Below are 24,699 nucleotides of genomic sequence, written 5' to 3' on the forward strand. Positions count from 1 at the left end.
ATGTAGACTCAACGGAAAACAGTACCTCGGCAAAGAACGTCGGCGTCGTTTCCATTTGTTGACATGTCCATTCACTGAACACTGCCGGTCAAGGAAATCGGCGCCATGAACTTCTCGATGCAGTGATACCTGGTATCGTTGATCAGAAATTACGGTACATTTGCCGGGTGCTTAACCGTGGGTTTTGGTGCACTGCCGCTAGTACAGCTATTTCATTATCCTCTTCTGTAACACGTTTTCTTAGTTTCCTTTTGCCCGTCTGCGCTGTCATCAGACATAAAGGCGTTCACAACCTTGTCAAAGAACGAAAGACAACAAGACAACAGCAGCCTTAACATTTCTCCTACGTTCTCTGTAAATCGGGATTGTTTCAATTTTCTCTTCTATGGCTGCAACATTCATCGTCCATTTGCACGTATATTCTCCAAATGATAGGTAGGTGTGCAGGCAATAAACACTGTGCAAGTTTTGTAATTGTTAGATGTGTTATCTGTTCTACGTCTGCACAGTACATGAGAACAAGTCGCGGTGCACTGCCTGTTATGGTGCGGCGTAGTTCGCTATGCGGTCACCGTGAAGCGTCGAGTAGTCCCTTGGACGATACGTCTGAGGAATATAGCGTTGTGAATGGGGTTTCCAACTTCTTCTTCTCCTCCTCCTTTTCTTCAGTAGCGCTACAGCCCTTCGTAAGCCTTGGCTTCTTCAACGATCTTCCTGAACTTTTCTCGGTTGTTTTCTGGTCATTTCCACCTCCAGACTCCCGTACTGGTGAGTTCCATTACTACTTCGTCAATTCATCTTCTTCAAGGTCTCTTTTTCCCATAGCTGAATGGATTACACCTTTCATCGTTTTCTTTGGAATTCGATCATCTGCAATTCTCTCCACGTGTCTTAGCCATTGTATTGGCTGTGATTTCAGAAATTTTACTATGTCCCTACGTTGTATTAGCACTTGTAATTTGGCGTTGTACCGTATTCTCCAGCCTTCTTCCTCCTTTATTTCACCATAGATTTTGAGAAGTATTTTCCGCTCAAGAGTCCTTAGTGAATCTTTGTCGTGTTCTGTGAACGTACATACCTCTGACCCGTATGTGATAACTGGGCAGACTTGGGAGTTATATATTTGCAGTTTTGTTTTTCCTGTAACGACGCTATTTCTGAAAAGTTGCATATTTGCAAAGTAAGCTCTGTTTCCTTCTTGTATTCTCTCCCTTATAGCATTTCCTATACTGTTACTTTTATCAGGGCTCCCAAGTAGTTAAGAGGACACTCCTTTGAAGTATTTCCCATTGATGTTTAGGTCATTAGGGGTTCTTCTGGCCTCATATTGTGTCATTACCATGTATTTTGTTTTGTTTTCATTTACTATGAGGCGAATTTTTCAGACCTTGGTTTCCATTGCCTGGTATGTTTCTTAGAGTATGCTGATATTTCTTTCTACTATAACAAGATCATCAGAGTATGCACATATCTGGCTAGTTTTCATAAATATTGTACCTCTTTTGTTGATTTTATTAACTACACTATTCAGGGCTATATTGAATAGGACAGTGGAGGGACTATCACCTCGCTTAACGCCTTTATTACAGTCAAAGCTTTCACTTGTTATGCTTAGGATCTTTACTTCGCTCTTGTCTCTGTCATTGTATTTCTGATTAATCTTATTAGTTTAGCACATTATATATATATATATATATATATATATATATATATATATATATATATATATATATTACACACAGTTATTGCCGGTTTATGCTGTCAGAGGCTTGTTGAAGTCGATGAATAGGAAATCCAGATCAATATCATTTTCATGGAACTTTCGCATCGTTTGTCTTATCACAAATATTTGATCAGTTGTTCCTGTGTCTGGTCGAAAGCCTTACTGATATTCCCCTAGTATGTCTTCTGTGCAATTCTGTATCCTATCGTTTAATATACGTGTGAAGATCTTATAAGCTGTGCTTGGTTTTAGTTTTCACATGCTGTTCTATCCCCTTTCTTATAAATGGGGATTATTATTCCAGTTTTCCAATTATCTGGTATAGTTTCTGTTTCCCATATGTCTGATATTAATGTTTGGAGCTCTTTTATTACAGCATCGCTACCAGTTTCTATTAATTGAGGGATTTTGCTGTCTTTCCCAAGGGCTAGATTGTTTTTTACTTGTGTACAACCTGGGAGGCCTCTTGTGGTTTTGTTGCCTCACTGGCATAATTGTCTACTTCCAGCTCCACTCTTTGCTCGTGTAGAGCTGTCTCTTATAGACAGGTGCTTAGTGTATCTTTGAAATGCTCTGTCCATCTTACCACTATCTGTTCTTCCTCCCTTATCATTTTCTCGTCATTACTAGAACATGCCATTATTTTTGGCTGGAATCTGTTCTTTATGTTGCCTACATCATGATACAGCTTTCTTATTTCGCTCTGTACCTTTAGCTCTTCTAGTTCTTGAAATTTCTTCTTGGTCCACTCTCTTTTCTTTCCCTTACTCAGTCTGTTAGCTCTTCTCCTTAATTCTCTGTATTGTTCCATATTTTCCTGGCTCCTCTCTGTAGCACTTCTGTTCTTGCCCTGTTCTTCTGCTCTATTGCTGACCTACAACCTTCGTCAAACCATTCCTGAGTTCTTCTGTTCCCTCTTATGCCAATTATTTTTCTGCAGCATCCTTAATGGCTTTTTTCAATCCTGCTCCACCTTCGTGTACTCCTACTGCGGTCCCTTCACTGCTGAAATTCCTGCTTAGTGTTACTTGGTACCACGTAGCTTCATCAGGAATTTTGAGTTTGTCTGTGTTCCATGTCATCATCTTTCCTACTCTTTTGCCATTTGTTAGTGACAGTTTCTCTCTGAAGACTGATTTTATTAGAAAGTGGTTTGAGTCAAATCTCGGTCCTCTGCTGCTCCGTACATCCGTAACTGACGTGGAGTTGCCTGCAATCACTAAAATATGGTCAATCCGACTGACTCCTCCATAGACTGCAGACTTCGAAGTTCTCAGATGGATCCTTTTGTGTGGGAAGCAGGTACTTTTAGTAGTCATATTATTCCTTGTTGCTAATTTGCATAGTAAGTCTCCATTTTTGTTGTTTTCGTCATGTAGTTAACATCCTATTTCTAGCATCAGGTCATATTTAGTATACTTTTCCAACCAGGAATCATGAAATACTGGCCTGACCTACCCTCGCAGCCTGGAGTGGGGTCCGACGTAGCCTTGGATATTCAACAGCCATTGAGTAGTTTGTTGTAAATTACATTTCTATTCCTCCGATCGCAGCGCCATCTGTGACGGAACGAAGAAAATGCTTCAGACAAAACGTATGTAGACTTCGTAACGTGCAATAAAAAAATGGTTTTCATTGAAGATGTCAAAATTGCGCCCCCCCCCCCCCTTTCCACGTTGAACGTTCCCCTCCAGACAAACTGCAATTATAACTTTTTTTAATCTTTATAATCGTACAGCTGTCACAATATGTTGTATCCCACGGCAACAAGAACACATTCGTTGTGTATCTGCTATGTTATTTAAGAAAACAACTTTCCGGATTGTGGATACCACAATGGCGTGCCGAAAGAGGTGGTGCAATGGTTAGCATACTGGACTTGCATTGACAACTAGATGTCATCAGAGGCGAACTAGCCAGTATAAAGAAATTTTGGAGTATTTTGTTGTAAGTAGAGAAGCGATAACACGTAGTGAGACGGGAGAGCTAAGCGTCTTGGAACGCGGTCTAGTTACCGTATGCCATATGAGGAAAAAATCCTTCAAGGACATTTCAAACATTATAAAGCTTCCTAGAACGACTGTTGGTGATGTGGAAACGCGAAGAAGCAAACACAGATAAACGTAGACCAGAAAGAGCTCACAACGACAGATAGGGGACGTCGAGAACTGCGGAGGATAGGTGTCTAAAAATCACATTAAATCAGATGAAGGAATAACTAGCGAGCTTCAAAGTGCTACTAGCAGCCCGGCTAGTACAATAACTGTACGTAAGAAGTAAAAAAAAATAGGGCACAGTTATCGACCAGCTCCTCGTAAGCCACACATTTCTCTCGTCATTGCCAAGCGATGCATGAGGTGGTGTAAAGAGCGACGTCACCGGATAGTGGATAATTGTGCACGAGTGATTTGGAGCGATGAATATCTCTCTATTCTGTGACTAACCGATGGAAAGATTTGGGTTTGGCTAGTGCTTGAAAAACTTTACCAACCACCATGTGTAGCGCCAACACTGAGGATGTGTTACGGTATGTGGGTGTTCTCCGTGATTAGGACGTGATCGCCTCGTTGCCCTTAAGAGAACTCTAAATGCACAAGGATAAGGAAACAGTCTAGAGCCTAATTTTCTGCGTTTGGAACCGCGCGACCGCTGCGCTAGCAGGTTCGAATCATGGATGTGTGTGATTTCCTTAGGTTAGTTAGGTTTAAGTAGTTCTAAGTTCTAGGGGACTGATGACCTCAGAAGTTAAGTCTCATAGTGCTCAGAGCCATTTGAACCATTGAATGTTCTGCTTACAACAGAGGAACAATTCGGAGGCGACGAATGTATCAGCGTGACAAAGCACTTTCTCATAAAGCTGCGTTTGTCTGGCACTGGTTTGTGTACAGTAATACTCCTAAGTTGACTTGCCTGTCAAGGGTGCCAACCTGAACTCACTGGAACATCTCTGGGATGAGTTAGAAAGTTGACTTCTCTCCAGACTCCAGCGTAAAACATCACTACCTTCTATGGTTTCGGCTCTTGAGGAAGAATGGACTGCCACTCCTCAACAGATATTCAGACACCTCACTGAAAATGTCCCCAGCAGAGCTCAAGCTGTCTTAAAGGCCACTAATAGGCGTCCTGGTAGTTTTGACGAGATTGTGTGTACCCTAATGGCCAGTTTGCTTTAATCTTTCGACAGTAAAAGTATCTTTCCATTGATACCCCATGCCTTTCAGATGCAGAGACTTCTGACTTGATACGTATCTTTGCAGCCACCTGAACCCGCGGAGCCATGGACCGGAATGAGAGACGCCACCAAGGAAGGCAATGTGGCCCCTCAGTTCAGTGATACCACGCAGCAGTACATGGGGGACGAAGACTGCCTCTTCCTCAACGTCTACACACCTCAGGTCTGTGATCTGTATTTTAATTGCGATCATTTGGCGCAAGTGCCTTTCCTGCTTAACGTGCAGGTCTGGTTGCGTGCTGCTGCAGATGCCGAGAGATACCAGCGGCGCCCTGACACCGGTGATGGTGTGGATCCATGGCGGCGGTTACACGGTCGGCTCTGGGAACACCGACATGTACGGCCCTGACTACCTGCTCGAGCACGGTGTCGTCGTGGTCACGCTCAACTACCGTCTCGGCGTCCTGGGTGCGTTAGCACTAACTTCAAGATTAAAATAATCACTCAATTTTATCCATTTTCTCAGTTTTTCTTCCGTTTCTGTATTACTTTCGTAAAATAAAAAAAAATCACCTTCGATCACGATCAAGATTTTACTTCAATGCACGATGCATATCGAGTCTTGAAGACACATCTTCACGTGCTTTGACTATTTATATCAGTTTTTTTCCCAAATTTAGTTTAATTTTGGTCCCGGTAAGAATACATTGTTGCATTATAGAGTAGCACATTGTGAATAGAAGTTTAAACATTACTTTAAAACCATGGATCCACTACTGGAACCCGTAAGCTAAATTTTGTTTTGGGTTTATAAACTGACAGTCACTAAGTGCCACTCTGTAATGTATGAAATTAATCTTATCAGGACTAAACCTGAATTTGAAAGAAAGTGGTTGTAGGCTCCGCAAGCACCTCAAGATATGCATATACCAATCCATCGTGCATTTAAATAAAATTACAATTGTGATTGAAGACGTTCTTCTTTATTTTATAAAAAAAATTAGTCATTATCACTGAAAGAATAATGTTGCAACACTGCAGAAATAACTAAACGAATTTAATATGTAAACGACGAATAGTCCATATACATACCGTTCAGTACGTTTTTCTTACAATTACATTTCAGCTTGTGTATACATCACTCGTGCTGCCCTTTTATTGCAACGCCCTTGTAACTTTCTTGACATGCAATCATTCTAGACAGAAAATACATATTCTGCGCTGTTTCTTGTGTTTGGAAATGGCCACATTCTTAATTGTGTGTTAGTTCCTACAGCTTGGCTGAACTCTGATATTGCGACAGAATCATTAATTATGTTTTACATCGGATCTATCATATGTGTAGGATAACATTTCTTTCTGCTGCTGAAATGCCGAATGCGTTTGTCGAAAGCGGAAACAGGTAGCACATTACTTCATCCCAGAAAAGTATAGCGAAATAACGCAAGAAAAATCACAGGAATTGTAGCTCTTATAGAGGCTTAACGACAGTGGCTCTTCTTATGGAACTATTCGCGAATGGAGCAGTAAAGGGATAACTGATAAATGTACTTGAGGTTCCCTTTACAACATCGCAGGATGCCGCACGGAACTCAGATGTAGAACTAGTTATTTTCCACAAAACGTTCGGCATATCGAAGAAGGCTTTCAAAATATTGTCGTTTCCCACCTTGGCCGTATTACAAACACCGTCATTTATTTCATACGCAGTAGCTGATATCGGTGATGTGCTATTTTCAGGTGCTTGCTTATGTCTTTGTATTTTTACACACTCACCCAAAGTGGCTGCGTGCAATGTTCTACTGCCATTTAAATACGTATATAGGTGCTGTTGTAGTCTTTATAGGTGGAGATAACAGTCCCTAGATAATTAAAGCTTATCACTTGCTAGATTGACACACCACCTACTTCTACATTACATGGTACAGCTGCTTTTGATATTACTATACTCTTAGGTTTTTTTAGATGAGTTTCATGTTACATTGCTTAGCTGTTTTGATAAATTACTGAAGTGATCTTGGTAAATTATCTCCACTATTTATCAGTACAGCTTCATCAGCATAACATATAATAATTACCATTTTGTTTCCTATTTTATATCCCAGTTTAATCTCATGTCATCAATCATATGGTCCATTTGTAAGTTGAACAGGAGTGGGATTAATAAGTCTCCTTGTCTAATTCTTTTAGATAATTCATCTGTGAATCCTTCGTACGTTTCAATTCACGTTTCATTACTTGAATATTTGTATATCTTCTATGATTTTCGCGAAACCATTGGTACACTCTCGTCGGTTAAGGGTTGAGCTATATCCTTTTTCTAATCCTACGAAAGACTTTTGACAAGTCAACGAATCGCAGGTTGGCTGGGTTATTAAAATCCATGCAATTCTCCACAATTTGTCTTAAAGCTATAAGGACCTAACCATTGAGGTGAAAAATTAAGCGATAAGGCAATAATGGTAGCCGCATGCCTGCAAAATACTGTATTGAGACACACATAATAAGTCAACTGATATTAAAATAAAAATACATAAAACTGTGATGCATCCTGTTTTGACATATACAGCAGAACCTCAAGTAGAAACGAAAAACATAAAAAAGCAGAAGAAAAATAATAATCACTGTATGTAGGCTTTCACGGCCGGCGTCTTTATCAGTAAACTCTTCCGGGCTAAGTTGCCGTGGACGATCTGTAGAACTTCTTCTCCCTGACGTTTCGTTCTCAACTGCGGAGAACATCTTCCGAGGTGAGTCGACGACTGAAGCCCTACTAGTAACACGGGAAGTACTCTCGACCATGCACTTCACAGTGGTTTGCATAGTACGATAGTGTGTACGTAGATGAAGACTTAAGTAATGTGGGAGTGACTACTAGATGTCACCAGAGGAAGAGCCGCCAGTATAACAAAAAATGTTCAAATGTGTGTGAAATCCTATGGGACTTAACTGCTAAGGTCATCAGTCCCTAAGCTTACACACTACTTAACGTAAATTACCTAAGGACACACACACATACACACACATACACATACACATACACATACACATACATACATACACACACACACACACACACACACACACACACACACATACATACACACATACATACACACACACACACACACACACACACACATACACACACACACACACACACACACACACACATACGGGCACGGGGCACGGGGCACGGGGCACGGGGCACCAATGCCCGTTGGAGGACTCGAACCTCAGCCGGGAGCTGCCTCACAGTCCATGACTGCAGCGCCTAAGACCGCTCGGATCCAGTATAACATGGAAAGCCGTGTTTGTGTGTGGGGTGGAGGGGGTGGGGGTTGGGGATGGGGAGAGGCTGGCGAGGGGAGGTTGTATTGTGTTTTTCACTACAGAAGCAGTAACACTACAATGGGTTGGGCAGGACTTGGAACTGACAGATCCAACAGGGATCTTCCAATTCTTGTAAAGCTGCAACGTCGATTGTTGGTCATGTGACTGTGAAGTGAAAACGCGAAGCAACTACTGCGGCTAGAACAAGACCTGCTGCCTGGTCTTGTTCTAGCCGTAGTAGTTGCTTCGCGTTTTGTTCTGACAGACAGGGGGCGGGATTGTCGAGCACTGTGGAGGTGGTAGGAGGGAGGAGGGCAGGGTGGTGGGGGGGAAGGTTGTGTGTAAAAAAAATCATTTGAAATCGGCGGAATGAATTAATCGAGAGTTACGAAGTGTTGTCAGCAGTCTAATTAGTCCTGTGATTGTGCGTAGGAGTTCAACGGTCGAACAGACGCTCGGAAGACAAGGGCTTTCGTAGTAAGTGCTAAGCGACGATTGAGGCGGACAGTGGATTACTGAAAACGAGTGATATCAATTGATTAGACTATACCCTATGTCAATCCAATAGAATGGTTTAGTCTTGGTGAATGTCTGGAGAACACTACGTGCCATCATGAGTAGTGGCAACCGTGAAGTGCCGAGGAAGTTATGCAAACCGTATTTTTTGTGGTTAGGGTGGATCCACTTGTTGCACTTAAGAAGACGGTAAATGCAGAATTACGTGTACACATTTTATAGCACTGTGTACTTTGTAGAGCAGAGGAACAATTCTGAGACGATTACTGAATCAGCATGAGAATGCACCCTGTCATATAGCAGCAGTGGTTATTGGCAGTAACATTCCTGAGCCCCAGAGTCGCCACTTGCACCCAATGGAATACCTTCGACATAAGTTACATCGTCGTCTACGCTCCAGAACCAAGCGTTCAACGTCACTACCCTCCATGTTACCAGCTTTTGGGATAGTCTAGGCTGCCATTGCTCCACAGACAATGAGCCCCTTGACTGAAAGTGCCCCCAGCTAAATTCAGGCCGCCATAAAGGAGAAGGATGGACACATTCCATGTTAATGTCCACTAATAGGTGTTCACATACTTCTATTAGCTGGTGTATTTAAATAACAGATACAATGTACACACCCACACAGGAAGGCCACTTAAAACTATGAGGATACGAGGAAGTACTTGAAAATGGCACATCGCTGAGTATAGTTGATAGTGCGATATCTAGCTGTGGCACCCGATATGAAAGAACTTACTGTCGAAATTTATTAAACACACGAAGCTATTTGGTGTATCGAGATATGGCAACAACTATGAGTTTTCAAACAAAACTTCCAATGTTAGCAGTGAAACTTGATGCAGAAACAGCAGGACGATGTACTGACTTCGAAACTTCACTGCAGTTTCGCCCCGTGACGTACGTGTGACACTAATGAAAGGGTCTCTTATATTTCGTACCGGTTTTTTTAAGTCAGTAAAGGGCAAAGTAATCCTCAGTTGCATTGGAGCTGCTTCAACTTAATGGTGGACTCATCTTGTGTACTCATGCCTAGTCCTAAGTTCATACTCATTTTATATTGAGTTTCTCTCCACGTAACGCTTTGCTTGTTATGCAGGTTTCATGAGTACGGGTGATTCGGTTGTCACCGGCAACATGGGACTCAAAGATCAAGTTATGGCCCTCCGCTGGGTCAAGGACAATATTTCTGCCTTCGGTGGAGACACCGACAACATCACGATATTCGGCGAGAGCGCTGGTAGCAGGGCCTGTCATCTGCACGTCCTGTCACCAATGGCCAAAGGTAAGAAACAGATTCGGCTCACTGCTTCGCGAATACTCTGTAGCAGTTAGTCTCTGCGTGGTCATAAACGCACTTGCCATCGTGTACTTGCCTTATGTCCTAGGTGTTTCAAAGAACATTAACAACAGTATATTTTAGTATTAGATTTCCAATGAATAAGTAAATAACAGGATGACGCACTATGAATAAGGTCCAGAAGTTTTAATAGTCTCAGTGACTGTATGCAACGCCGACACGCAATCGCTTTACAAGCATGACGTAAGTACTTCATAAATCTGGTCGTTCCATAATATACTCCACAAAGATATATACAGATAAAGCACCACCAGTGTGAGAAATCTTCATGAAATCACCTTCTACGTCCTCTCCTTCATCACTTTAATCATACCATTTTTGCCCGCATTTGATTATTTCTTTATCTGTTCAAATTTGGTCTGTTTCGCAGTTTTCCTCATTCATCCACATAACTACGTATTCTTCATTAATTTTTAGTCCTCCTTTAACATTTTAATTAACTGGCGACATTATTGAACACGATAATTCATTGACGTGCGCGCCATTTGTGCCTGACCGACTGGAGGCAACGGGTTCTGCACAACGCTGGTGACCACTTTGAAGGACAGTAACAGGTGCAAACATGTAACTCTTTTGTATCGGTTGTGAATAAATAGCAGTTGCCACTATTTAAGTTCCAACCCTCGTATATCTAGTACTACCAATGATGCTTCAGTTGGACTGATAAAAATTTGTCAGCTACATCAATGTGATTACTCAGCAACTCACACATATGTGTTTGCAGAGGGTACATAGCACCACTTCCAAATTCTCTACTCTTTCATTCTTTAGTAGCACGTAGGAAAAAGAAATACCTACACCATTCCGTGCGTGCACGCACTGATTTTTCTTATTGTAATCACCATAGTCATCCCCCATATATGGGACAGAGTAAACAAATGTTTTGGCAGTCGGAAGAGGGATGTTTGACACAAGTTTATTACGACAACTCCCGCCTCAACCCGCAAACGGTCTGCCCTTCTCTGTACTACTTCGATGTCCTCCATCAGTCTCATCTGGTAAGGATCCCATACTGCGTAGAAACGGTTTAGCAGAGGACAGACGAGGGTAGTGTAGATAGTGTGTTCTGTTGGTTTGTTGTATCTTCTAAGTGTTCCAATAAAACACAATCGTTGTTTGCCTTTATCACAATATTTTATGTGATGGTCCCGATTTAAGTGCTTATCTCTTGCTTTCAGTCGAATCTACAGCCTCTAGATTTCTATGTTGCCAAGGTAAATTCTTAGTACTCGTATGGCGGATCTCAATGCCAAGAGTCCGTTGCCTCTTACTCCACCATGTCGATGTCTAAATCATTGTGTACTTGATGATCTTCTTGTGACTTCACTAGACGGTAAACGACAGCATGATTTGCAAAAGAATATATGAGGTCTGCTCATCTTTTATATAAATTAGCAGCAGCACAGGTCGTATAATACTTCCTTGGGGGAATGCCAGGCAAGACTATCGTGTCACCATATCTGTCAGTTAGTAAGAACTGTGACTTTTCCGAAAGGAAATTACGGATCCAGTCTCATAACTGAGAGGATACTCCACAGACAGCTAATCTGGTTAGAAACCACTTGTGAGGTTCGGTTTGAAAAGCATTCTGGGAATACAGAAATATGGAATCAACCGGAGATCACCTGTCCTATGAATGATAAAATAAGGAACGATATTTTCTTAATCTGGGCTGGTTCCAACCCTTTCATTAGGCTCTTAGTGTATGCAAACTTGGATTAGTTCTGGATTATTGTAGATACCTGTTGGCACTGATGAGTAATGTGGCTCAGACCGGAGAGTGAGGAACTTGTGATGGACGCTACACGGAACACTTTGCAGGCCTGTTCCACCGCGCCATCTGCCAGAGCTCGGTGGCGTCACGCGGCAGCCTAGACGCGCCGGTGGCGGAGCGTACGTTCCGGCTGGCGCACCACCTGGGGCTGAAGCAGGGCGCCTCTTCAGAGGAGCTGCTGGCCTTCATGAGGGAGGTCCCCGCCAGGAAGCTGGTCGAGGAGATGATGCACTGTCGCTCCCAGAAGGTGAGTGCGGCTGCTAGTAACAGCGACAAAATCCCGATATCTCTACGCAGGCGGACTGCCCACAAAGCCTGTAGAGGCTGTTCGAACAATGTATTAAATTCCCTGAATTAGTCCGGTGGTTAGCTTCCACCATTTTTCAGTGAAGATTATTGGTCGCAGATTAAGGCAATCCAATGTACACTACTGGCCATTAAAATTGCTTCACCAAGAAGAAATGCAGATGATAAACGGGTATTCATTGGACGAATATATTATATTAGAACTGACATGTGATTACATTTTCGCACAATTTGGGTGCTTAGATCCTGAGAAATCAGTACCCAGAACAACCATCTCTGGCCTTAATGACGGCCTTGATACGCCTGGGCATTGAGTCAAACAGAGCGCCGGCCTCCGGTGGCCGAGCGGTTCTAGGCGCTTCAGTCTGGAACCGCGCGACCGCTACGGTCGTGGGTTCGAATCCCGCCTCGGGCATGGATGAGTGTGATGTCCTTAGGTTAGTTAGGTTTAACTAGTTCTAAGTTCTAGGGGACTGATGACCTGAGATGTCCCATAGTGCTCAGAGCCATTTGAACCATTTTTTCAAATAGAGCTTGGATGGCGGGTACAGGTACAGATGCCCATGTAGCTTCAACACGATTACACAGTTTATCAAGAGTAGTGACTGGATTATTGTGACGAGCCAGTTGCTCGGCCACCATTGACCAGACCTTTTCAGTTGGTGAGAGATCTGGAGAATGTGCTGGCCAGGGCAGCAGTCGAACATTTTCCGTATCCAGATAGGCCCGTACAGGACCAGCAACATCCGGTCGTGCATTATCCTGCTGAAATGTAGGGTTTCGCAGGGATCGAATGAAGGGTACAGCCACGGATCGTAATAATCTGAAATGTAACGTTCACTGTTCAAAGTGCCGTCAATGCGAACAAGAGGTGACCGAGACGCGTTGTAAGGTGTCAGGCAAATCCAACACCTTCCATGAAAACCCTGACATGATAAGAAAATCCAGTAGTATGTCACATAGCTCCGAATAAATCGTGACATTAAATTAACCAAAGTAATACGAGTAACGAGTGAGCTAATGGAATACCACAGACTAACACAAGAATGCCTAAATGCATGTCATACCTTCCCACCGTGAGACAGACGCGGTTCCGAGGGGAGAAACGAGAACAGAAGCCGAGAGCAGAACCGTGTTAACTTAGAAGGCCCTACGATAAGGGACGGACAACCACGTAGCCAGTTAACCGTTAGGACCACCCCCAGCCCATGTTAAAAGCTAGAGCCCTCCAGAAGAACATTATAGATCTTACGATAACGCTAAAAGGACCAAACCAGCTGCAACTTTTAGTGTGAGACTTTTTCGCGTCTCTGTTACATTGAAAACTTCAAAAACATTGCCCCACCACGAAAAGTATGATTGTTATTGGATAGACAGAATTTTTGTAGGCGGAGCTTAAGGTTAACATTGAGACCCTGATTGGTCGGATGAAAAAACAGCCAGATAGTTTTTAAACCAACTTCGGTAAATTGTAGTAAGGAGAAGTTAGAAGGGAGTTGCTTCCGAGACGGCGAGGTGAGCGGAGCTGTGCTGCTCGCCACCCCCTGACGAACACCGACAAGGTAATGAACACACGCGATGCCGCATAACAGCACATAAAGCTTCACTCAGAACTGCAGAAGTCTCATCTGTTACACCCCCTTTTTGCGTAATACTAGTGTCGATCGTCAATTAAAGCTCATAGTGTTCACATTTGCCACTTGAAGTAAAAATCTGAAACACGATGATGTTTCTGTTATATAGTTATTGAGAAGCCACATCAGCCACTGTAATTCATAGCAAATTACGTAAGTAATTAAAGATAATTGAGGGTCACTGTAGACCATTTTGATAGTTTTCTCTTTTGTGAAACTTAATTTAAACCTAGATTATAGATGTGATATGGCATAGGTCATCCTTCAGTCCATTGTAGAACTTGGAAACCCATTCAGGGAATATTCGTTCACATTTTTGTTGAACGCAGTTTTTTATTATCCTGTATTAAAACATTTCCTTTTATCAATAGCGCAATTTACAAACGATGTTTTGTGAGTAGAATAAATTTCCATTGGTAAACTGAACTGATTTTTCGACGTTATTTTACCATCTAACTAAAAACAGGAAAGCCTTGCACCCCTTCCACTAAATTTAGTTAGTATTAAGATTCTTTTACAGAGAGTGCAGTGGAGCTGACACTGAAATAATTATTTGGTTACATCATCGCTAGTATCACTGAACTCTTCTGAATTCTAAATGTCATGTGTGGTCTGGCGTCTCCTTACCAGCAACAGGTCCCAGGTTCAAACTAGAAAATTCCCTAAAAAACACGCTCAGAGCGTCGTTGCGCGAAAGTGGTAAGGAGACACGATACAGAACAGACACCATGCTGAATGTTAGAGTGTAACCAATGGCCCCCATACCATCACGCCGAGTGATACGCCAGTGTGGCGATGACGAATACACGCTTCCAATGTGAGTTCACCACGATGTCGCCAAACACGGATGCGACCATCATGATGCTGTAAACAGAACCTGGATTCATCCGAAAAAATGACGTTTTGCCGTTCGTGCACCCAGGTTCGTCGTTGAGTACACCGTCGCAGGAGCTCCTGTCTGTGATGCAGCGTCAAGGGTAACCGCAGCCATGCTCTCCGAGCTGATAGTCCATGTTGCTGGAAACGTCGTTGAACTGTTAGTGCAGATGGTTGTTGTCTTGCAAACGTCCCCATCTGTTGACTCAGGAATCGAGACGTGGCTGCACGATCCGTTGCAGAAAATGTGACTCATCGACGAAAGAAGTAGCTTACAAAACGCTTGTTCGTCCGATTCTTGAGTATTGCTCATCAGTATGGGACCCTTACCAGGTTGGATTAATAGAAGAGATAGACATGATCCAGCGAAAAGCAGCGCGATTCGTCATGGGGACATTTAGTCAGCGCGAGAGCGTTACGGAGATGCTGAACAAGCTCCAGTGGCGGACACTTCAAGAAAGGCGTTACGCAATACGGAGAGGTTTATTATCGAAATTACGAGAGAGCACATTCCGGGAAGAGATGGGCAACATATTACTACCGCCCACATATATCTCGCGTAATGATCACAACGAAAAGATCCGAGAAATTAGAGCAAATACGGAGACTTACAAGCAGTCGTTCTTCCCACGCACAATTCGTGAATGGAACAGGGAAGGGGGGATCAGATAGTGGTACAATAAGTACCCTCCGCCACACACCGTAAGGTGGCTCGCGGAGTATAGATGTAGATGTAGATGTAGATGCGGATAAGATGCCTGTCAACTCGACTGCTAGTGATATGAGGCCGTTGGGATCCAGCTGGCGTTCTTTAGCACCCTCCTGAACCCACCGATTCCATATTCTGCTAACGGTCATTAGATCTCGACCAACGCGAGCAGCAATGTCACGATACGATAAACCGCAATCGCGATAGGCTACAATCCGACCTTTATCAAAGTCGGAAACGTGATGGTACGCATTTCTCCTCCTTACGCGAGGCATCACAACGACGTTTCACCAGGCAACGGCGGTCAACCGCTGTTTGTGTATGAGAAATCGGTTGGAAACTTTCCTCGTGTCAGCACGTTGCAGGTGTCTCCACCGGCGCCAACCTTGTGTGAATGCTCTGAAAAGGTAATCATTTGCATATCACAGCATCTTCTTCCTGTCGGTTAAATTTCGTCATCTTCGTGGTGTAGCAATTTTAATGGCCAGTAGTGTAATGTAGTAAGGTCGATGAAGACTGAAGAAATACGTAAGGGTGAGGTTTAAGAACTCTCACGTTGGGACAAGTACCTAATACAATTTATTATTACTACTTTCAGTGCAGACCGCCAATATGATGTCAATTGCTCATATTCAGTAACACAGACAATCAAAATATGTGAATGTAAACATTATTTATTACACGAGCATTGGAACCCCTTATAAATTCAATTTGCTAACGCTTTCGCAGGCTGTTGTGACGATACTATTTTGATTCCGACTGGTGTGGTTCTGATATAACCTCAGCGAACAAAAACTGGTCACCCTAGTGCACAGTCGCAGCTGAATCTTTAAGCCTTTACAGATGGCGCAATGGTCGAGTCATGTGGTCAACCACGCGCGCACTGTCTCTCTTTGAGCATAAGGTGAAACGTCCCCTTTCAACAATTATACACGAGACTGTGCTTAACCTGACACACAATATTTTTAGCGCAACGCAATCTGACTTTCAAAATTTCCTACTAAAGAATGGCCCTGACAAACATTAAACTATACCTTTCACAAATCACTTACCTCACAAAAATCTTCGCTGCTCAAGCTACTGCAATACAGCGAGCGCCACTACTGCCAGCTAAATAAAAGATTCAAACTATGGAAGGCACTAACTACTGATAGGGATAGTTGGCAAATGAAAGATATTAATAGAGAACAAACAATGTATTTACCTTGATATCATCATATATAAATATAGCAGTTCATGACAAATTTCAAAACTCCGCCATCTCTCTCCCCACATCCACCACTGCTGGCGGCTCACCTCCAACTGCGCAACGCTACGCGCTGTTCACATCCAGCTGCCGCTGCCCAACACTACAATGGCAGACAACAATGCAAACTAGCGACAGACTGCACACAGCACAGCCAGTGATTTTCATATTGAGCGCTACGTAACGTTGCCAATAAGAAAACATAAACAGCCTACTTACATAGTACTTTAAGAGTTATGAAATGTGTGTAAATGCGTGAATGTATCACAATGCCGGCGAAAATTTTTTGGACAACGTTATATTCATAGGATTTTCTTTCTACAGATTTGCAACGCTAATTCTTGACCTGTGAAATATTTTTATGTGAGACTGTCACTGTAGCGGAAACTGGTGTCGTAAATATTTCCGTAAGAAAGTTAAGTGACCACCTGTACGTAATGCGTTGTGGGCACGCAGCTGTGTCAAACACCTGGAGAACAAGCCATTAGGGTGTGCCTTTCCGGAAGCACAGGTAGAAAAAAAAAAAGAGGGAAAAAGGCAGACCTTTATCCTCGCCATTGACATTCCTTTAGAGAAAATATTGCAAATGCGACACCCTCATTACTTCTATTAACCTTGCTATTGACATTCCTTTGTAGAAAGCATCGCAAATATTACACGCTCATTACCTGAAAACATATGATTACTCGTACTTTGTGCTAATTACTGCAATGCTTATGAATTGAAGGGAAATATTCGTACATCTGCACACCTGATTTTGACAAGTGTCTTTCTATGAGAGTTGAGAGCTACTGACTTACGAAATGCCACATGGCTATTGAATGATGTTTTTATGCTTTGGTTTGCGTAATTGCTTATTTCATTTGACATCTGTTTTCCAGCTGTGTTGCAGCATTGGTTTCATAAAATAAAATTAAATGCCTTTGCTAATGTGAACACTTTCTGTCAACAGATCTATTAAATAATTATTTTATGATCCACATTCTTTAAAAAAAGGAGCACTTGGAAAGGAAAGAACAATAAGAAGGAACTAATAACAGTAACACATAATTTTCTTTTCAAGTACTTGGTAATTTCTTTTGTAGAATAAATTGTGATGCATCACTCTAATGTTAAGATGTGACATAGGTATTAGACATGGCCATTTTAGTGTAACATTTTTTCTGCTTGCGCTATGTCATGTTTAGGTATAAGTTGCTGCTGTTTGCCAGGCATAGTGTTATTGAATTTGACTTTTGCTAATTTATACTCTAGCTTGCTTTGCAATTTTCCATTTTTTTCATTGCTGTTTATAATAATTGTTTTACGTGCTGCTGCATTGCCTCGTCCCTTAGTTTAGCATCTGAGCTCAGTAGATTTAAGTTAGCTTAAGAGGGGGTAGACTATATGAGAAACTGACTATGGAGAATAGGTAAAGAATGCATTGCGAAGTTATATAAAAAGGATTTGGGCTCAAATGAGTATTGTACAATCAGAAATAATTATTTTGAAAGAAATATGAACAGAATACAGAAAGCATGCTTGGATAAGATTTTTTTGGTGGAAGCAAAGGTTGAAATAAGACGAAAGATCTATAGAATGAAGTTTTGGGTTGGACTACAGTACCAAATGTTACACTGAAAACGAACCCTGTCCTTTCCTTTTGTGTTATCCCAGTACGTGTTTGTGTACCCTTGTGTATTTGTTTTCTTCCTGTCTCTGTGTACTGTTTCATAGAATTTTTTTTCTCTTCTAATACTAAGCTATATTCACTATGAGGAGGAATACTGTTATCCTCAAATATAAGTTGCATTAAGAATATGTTATTTTCTTTGTAAAGTTGTTTACAATTCTGTTCTGTTTCAATGTTCATGTGTGAAATTAATGTTTCGAAAACTATTCTCATTATTTTATGTATGTACTTATGTCACTATTTTTGTAACACTGATGTATATGTCTATTTTGATTCTTTTGTAAAGCCTGTACCACGAATGTTATCTGTATTGTTATGTTCTTTAATGACGTATTTTGTACCTTTGTAATTGTATTCTTATGTTATAAAATTGTAATTGACACCAGTTCATCAAATTAAGTAACTTGTAAGTTACATTTCACTGCACACGTTTCAGTTGGTCATAGTATATGGACAATATGTGAGAAGTAGGGACTGTTAGTGTTTGCACGTGTGTTAATAATTCAGCAAGGGACTGGATAACAGCATTGCTGGTTCTAAGGACAATTTCAAAAACTTTGTGAGTGCATAAGTGGTGGTTTATGGACTTGCTATATTATCCGCCAGACTCTTCAATGGTGATTGTGCACCTGCACAGTCACAACAGATGGCTGCTGGCTATCTCTACAAGGACTACAGTGGGTCTACATCTTTGATGATCCATCAATATCATTATTTCTACAAGGACTGCAGTGGGTCTGCGCCTCTGGTGGCCCACCAATACCGTAATCTCTACCAGGACTACAGTGGGTCTGCTCTGTGATGACCTGCCTACCAATATTCTTCCAAACTTCGAATGACTCTGCTGTGGGTTTGCTCTGTTGTGGCCCATTACCTGTCTGCATGTCGAGAGTCAGCACTGTCTTTCCGTTGGAAGGTCAACACTACTTCTTCAAGACTGCATGGAAATCCACTACTTCTATGTGCATTTTCTTTTACTGCTTGGACTTTGAGAAAAACTCTGTATTTTTACTGTGATGAACAATGTGGACTGTCATTATGGACTGTGAGAAAATTTTAGCTTTTGACCAACATTGTATCAATAAGTGTGTGCATTTTATATCTTTGTTACTGTAATTGTGAAAAATTTTTGTCAAATCTGTATTGGCCAGTGCCCAACATCATTTGTAAAAAAATTTTGTGGGGAGCATGGGGGCTATGTAAGTAGGCTGTTTGTTTTCTTATTGGCAACGTTACGTAGCGCTCAATATGAAAATCACTGGCTGTGCTGTGTGCAGTCTGTCGCTAGTTTGCATTGTTGTCTGCCATTGTAGTGTTGGGCAGCGGCAGCTGGATGTCAACAGCGCGTAGCGTTGCGCAGTTGGAGGTGAGCCGCCAGCAGTGGTGGATGTGGGGAGAGAGATGGCGGAGTTTTGAAATTTGTCATGAACTGCTATATTTATATATGATGATATCAAGGTAAATACATTGTTCGTTCTCTATTAATATCTTTCATTTGCCGACTATCCCTATCAGTAGTTAGTGCCTTCCATAGTTTGAATCTTTTATTTAGCTGGCAGTAGTGGCGCTCGCTGTATTGCAGTAGCTTGAGCAGCGAAGATTTTTGTGAGGTAAGTGATTTGTGAAAGGTATAGTTTAATGTTAGTCAGGGCCATTCTTTTGTAGGGAATTTTGAAAGTCAGATTGCGTTGCGCTAACAAAATATTGTGTGTCAGTTTAAGCACAGTCACGCATAAATTTTTCTAAGGGGACGTTTTAAAGGGAGTAGCAATGAGAGAAATTTGTATTTCAAGCGGACATGCTACATAAACATGGGTATTTATACCGACTTAACAAAGCATGTAAAACTGCAATCGTGTTTGGCCATGCCAACGGCCGAGCGTTCCGTGAAGTTGCTGCGTTCGTTGGTGTTTCGTGGCGGATTGTTGAATGTGACTACAAGCAGTGGTGTAACACATCGGTTGCGAAACACGTCAGAATACCTAGGAATTACAGTTACGAACAACTTCAATAGAAAAAGCACATAGAAAATGTTGTGGGGAGGGCGAACCAAAGTCTGCGTTTTATTGGCAGAGCACTAAGAAGAGGCAACAGATGTAGTAAAGAGACTGCCTACACTACGTTTGTTCGTCTTCTTTTGGAGTACTGCTGCAGGATGTGGGATTCTTATCAGATAGAATTAACGGAAAACATCGATAAAGTACAAAGAAGGGCTGCACATTTTGTATTAACAGGAAATAGGGGAGAGAGTGTCACGGACATGAGACAGGATTTGGGGTGGACAACACCAGAAGAAAGGTGTTTCTCGTTTTCGCGGGATGTTCTCACGAAATTTCAATCACCAGACTTTTTCCTCCAAATGTGAAACTATTCTGTTGATTCCAACCTCCGTAGGAAGAAACGATCGTTGTAATAAAATTAGGGAAATCAGAGCTCGCATGGAAAGACATAGGGGATTGTTTTTTCCGCTCGCGCTAGAGAGTGGAATAATAAAGAATTATTGTGAAGGTGGTCTGATGAACCCTTTGTCAGGCACATCCGTATGATTTTCAGAATATCCGTCTACGTGTAGATGTAGACGTAAGTCCTCACTGAGAGGGACCGAAGGTGCGTACCACGGCACTGTAAATCAAAATCGCTTCAACACCCGACACGAATGGCTGCAGGCTGTGATTGAAGGTCCATTCCAACCTGTTAAAACATCGCGACAGGAACGACATGCTGAACATCTGGAGTCGGTCACCTCGCAAGAGGCCATTGCTCACACAGACGCATGAAGACAACAGAAAAGTTCATCGGGCTGGAAGAGTATATGACTGGTTTCCTGAACACGGCCTCGTGCTATTATGTCTCTATTGGTACGCAAAATCACGTGACTTGCACCTAAAAAGGAAATCTTTGGAATCTCTTGGAACAGTGAGTAAAATGCCGACATAAGCAGCCCTACAATTTGGTGGAACCATGTTGAAGGAATCCTCAGCGAGCTTAACCGAGATGCGACGTAACTGCACAGCCTTGTGGAATCACTTCCCAACTGCTTTTACATTATAATAAGCAAAGAAAAACCAGTGTGAAGTATTCTATTACACGTAGATAGTGTGCTTGCAGTCGATCCTGGAAGATAAAAAGTCCAGGAGCCGAATTACGCAGTACTAACGGCTGCTTGTAAAGATTCTTCTACGGGTAACTAACTTTTTGTCCGTTGAGCTTATAACCTACGAAAATCCAGACTAATTAAACGAAATTTCGTGTAGAACAATTACTATTTCCTGACATTCACATACGATTTATTAACCACTTCAGCCACTTTCGGCCTGTTCACTACCTCCTTAATAGCTTCTTATTACCATTTTTTCCCTCTGTATTACAAATTAATGTTCTTCCTTTCTTTTTCCCGCGCTCCCCTGTCATCTAGATTAGTTTCACATTTAATGTTCCTAGAAATCCTGATTGCCTCAACTAAACTCGAGCGCTCAAATCCAAAACTATTCATTTCTGCTCTCCAACGCTCAACTAATGTGTTTCTGTTAAAGAACATGGCTCCAGTGTGAATGGCAGGCTTACGACATGCCGATAGCGATATCAGAATAGATTTAATGCGGTAAACAAAATGAGTCATGCCTTCAGTGTGAGATTTTCCATCCACAGAAAATAAGATAACCATTTCACCCGCACGCATCTGCGAACTAAGAGTTCTACCTACTTTTATTTTCGGAAAGCAGTCGAATCACCCAGAATTCATATTACTACAAACCCAAATTCATAGTTCCAGAGAATATAATTACTGTTGCTGACATTGATGTGTTAGACATACAGGTGCACGGCTTCATGGGATTTGTCACGTGACATTCTGGTCTGAATAACAAAGAAAGCTGTTGCAGCGCCCATTACGTCTATACATACAGTCCTTGAAAATGTAGCTGTCGTTCTGAAATGCTTTGAACAGTAATTAGAAAATAAAAAATATTGTGACTGACGGTCAAAATTATTTACAAAATATATCTCTAACCAACAAGTTACTATTATAAAATTGCTTGTACTGAAAGGGGACGACTAGTCTAAAGTAATTTTATCTTGTAGCGGAAAGTGTCCGTTAAGTCAAATCGAAAAATACTTATTCTGAGAGCATTATAAGAACCACGGTGCCGAACTAAAAACAACTTGGGTTCGCAGGACAAGACGTTGCAAGAAATGTTCCCTTTCCGGCCGACGCTGGAGCCGGCGGGCGCTGAAGGCGCACTGATGACCGAAGACCCGGCAGACATCATAAGCAGCGGCCAGTTCACCCCCGTGCCCATCATATTCGGTGTCACGTCGCAGGAAGGCTTAATCTACGCCGGCGGTAAGTAACGCTTTTAAGATATTAATAGTACAGTGCGCATACTTCACGCAATTGGGACAAAGGGCGTAAAGTCGCAGTCTGAAATTAACTTCACCATATTCATACGTCTGTCCATGTCATTAATGCACGAACTATATTAACACTGTAGAGTTACATTAGCATTGTCACTTATTACATACATGCATAAACTGATAAACCAAAACATTACGACCACTGCGATGTTGGATGCCGTGTGGTGGTGTTTCGGGTGGGGGGTGGGGGGGGGGGCACGTGACGCGATAAGAAAAGTGTGTTAGCAAAGCAGACACAAATGGGGTTCACCCTAGAGAAGATACGGACTGTAAAGGGGAAATCCATTGAGACAAAAGGCAGATTATTATTACGCAATGCCTGTGAACGAGTATCTCGAAGGCGGCGAATATGGTCGAGTGTTCACGTTCTACTGCCGTGAACATCTGCGGAAAGAGGTAGGACAGTGAAAGTAATACTAGACGCTAAATGGATGGACGTTCACAGTCCGTCACAGAACATGTGGTTCGCAGGCTTGTCTGCTCTGTAGAGTACGGTAGATGGTTGTCTCAATCTGCCGAAGGAGCATAATGCTGGTACACGCACAAGAGTTTCGGGGCACACCGTTCATCGTGAATTATTGAACGTGGAACTGCGCAGCAGACCATCCTTACGTGCTCAAAGGTTGACTGACCCAACGACATAGTCAGTTACCATTGCAGTGGGCATTGCACCATGGTGATTCGACCGTTTATCAATGGAAACAGGTCGGCTCTTCGGGTTAATTATGTTTTTGGTACACTAGGTCCATGGTTGTAGAAGGGAAGGAGCAGAAGAAATGGTTACAGGAGAATATGGGCTTGGGACAAGGAATGAGCGAGGAGAAAGACTAATTGAGATCTGTAACAAGTTTCAGCTACTAATAGCGAATATTCTGTTCAAGAATCACAAGAGGAGGAGGTACACTTGGAAAACACTAGCTGATACGGAATGATTTCAGTTAGATTGCATCATGGTCAGACAGAGATTCCGAAATCAGATACTGGATTTTAAGGCGTACCCAAGAGAGGATATAGACTCAGGTCACAATATAGTGTCGATGAAGAGTAGGCTGAAGTTTAAGAGATTAACCAGCGAGAATCAATACGCAAACAATAGGGATACTGAAGTACTAAGGAATGACGAAATACCGTTGAAGTTCTCTAAGGTTATAGATACAGCAATAAGGAATAGTTCAGCAGGACAGTACAGATGAAGAGGAATGGACATCCCTGAAAAGGGCCATCACCAGAACTAGGGAAGGAAAACGTAAGTACAAGAAGGTAACTGCGAAGAAATCATGGGTAACAGAAGAAATACTTCAATTGATCAATAAAAAAAATGGTTCAAATGGCTCTGAGCACTATGGGACTTAACTGCTGTGGTCATCAGTCCCCTAGAACTTAGAACTAGTTAAACCTAACTAACCTAAGGACATCACAAACATCCATGCCCGAGGCAGGATTCGAACCTGCGACCGTAGCGGTCTTGCGGTTCCAGACTGCAGCGCCTTTAACCGCATGGCCACTTCGGCCGGCTCAATAAAAAAGAGGAAGTACAAAAATGTTCCGGGAAACTCAGGAATGCAGAAATAAGTCGCTGACGAATGAAATAAATAGGAAGTGCAAGAAAGCTAAGACGAAATGGCTGCAGGAAAAATGTGAAGACATCGAAAAAGAAATAATTGTCGGCTGGACAGACTCAACATACAGGAAAGTCAAAACAATCTTCGGTGATATTAAAAACTAGGGTGATAACATTAGGAGTGCAACGGGAATTCCACCGTTAAACGCAGAAGAGAAAGCGGATAGGTGGAAAGAATACATTGAAAGCCTCTATGAGGGAGAAGATTCGTCTGATGTGACAGAAGAAGAAACAGGAAGAGATAGGAGATGCAGTTTTAGAATCAGAATTTAAAAGAGCTTTGCTGGCCGGAGTGGCCGTGCGGTTCTGGGCGCTACAGTCTGGAACCGAGCGACAGCTAC

General features: G+C 42.2%; 1 protein-coding gene across 1 annotated transcript in view; it reads left to right on the top strand.

Annotated features, from left to right (window-relative positions):
- Window positions 1-24,699, top strand: part of LOC124776323 (esterase E4-like) — an 80,663-nt gene that overhangs the window by 23,604 nt on the left and 32,360 nt on the right. Inside the window, exons 2-6 of the mRNA XM_047251261.1 lie at window positions 4,981-5,118; window positions 5,204-5,363; window positions 9,847-10,032; window positions 11,929-12,128; window positions 22,498-22,666. Of these exons, the coding sequence (XP_047107217.1) occupies window positions 4,981-5,118; window positions 5,204-5,363; window positions 9,847-10,032; window positions 11,929-12,128; window positions 22,498-22,666 (853 nt within the window). The remainder of the gene's footprint in view (window positions 1-4,980; window positions 5,119-5,203; window positions 5,364-9,846; window positions 10,033-11,928; window positions 12,129-22,497; window positions 22,667-24,699) is intronic.

The sequence above is a fragment of the Schistocerca piceifrons genome, chromosome 2 (assembly GCF_021461385.2).
Source record: "Schistocerca piceifrons isolate TAMUIC-IGC-003096 chromosome 2, iqSchPice1.1, whole genome shotgun sequence".
NCBI lineage: Eukaryota > Metazoa > Arthropoda > Insecta > Orthoptera > Acrididae > Schistocerca > Schistocerca piceifrons.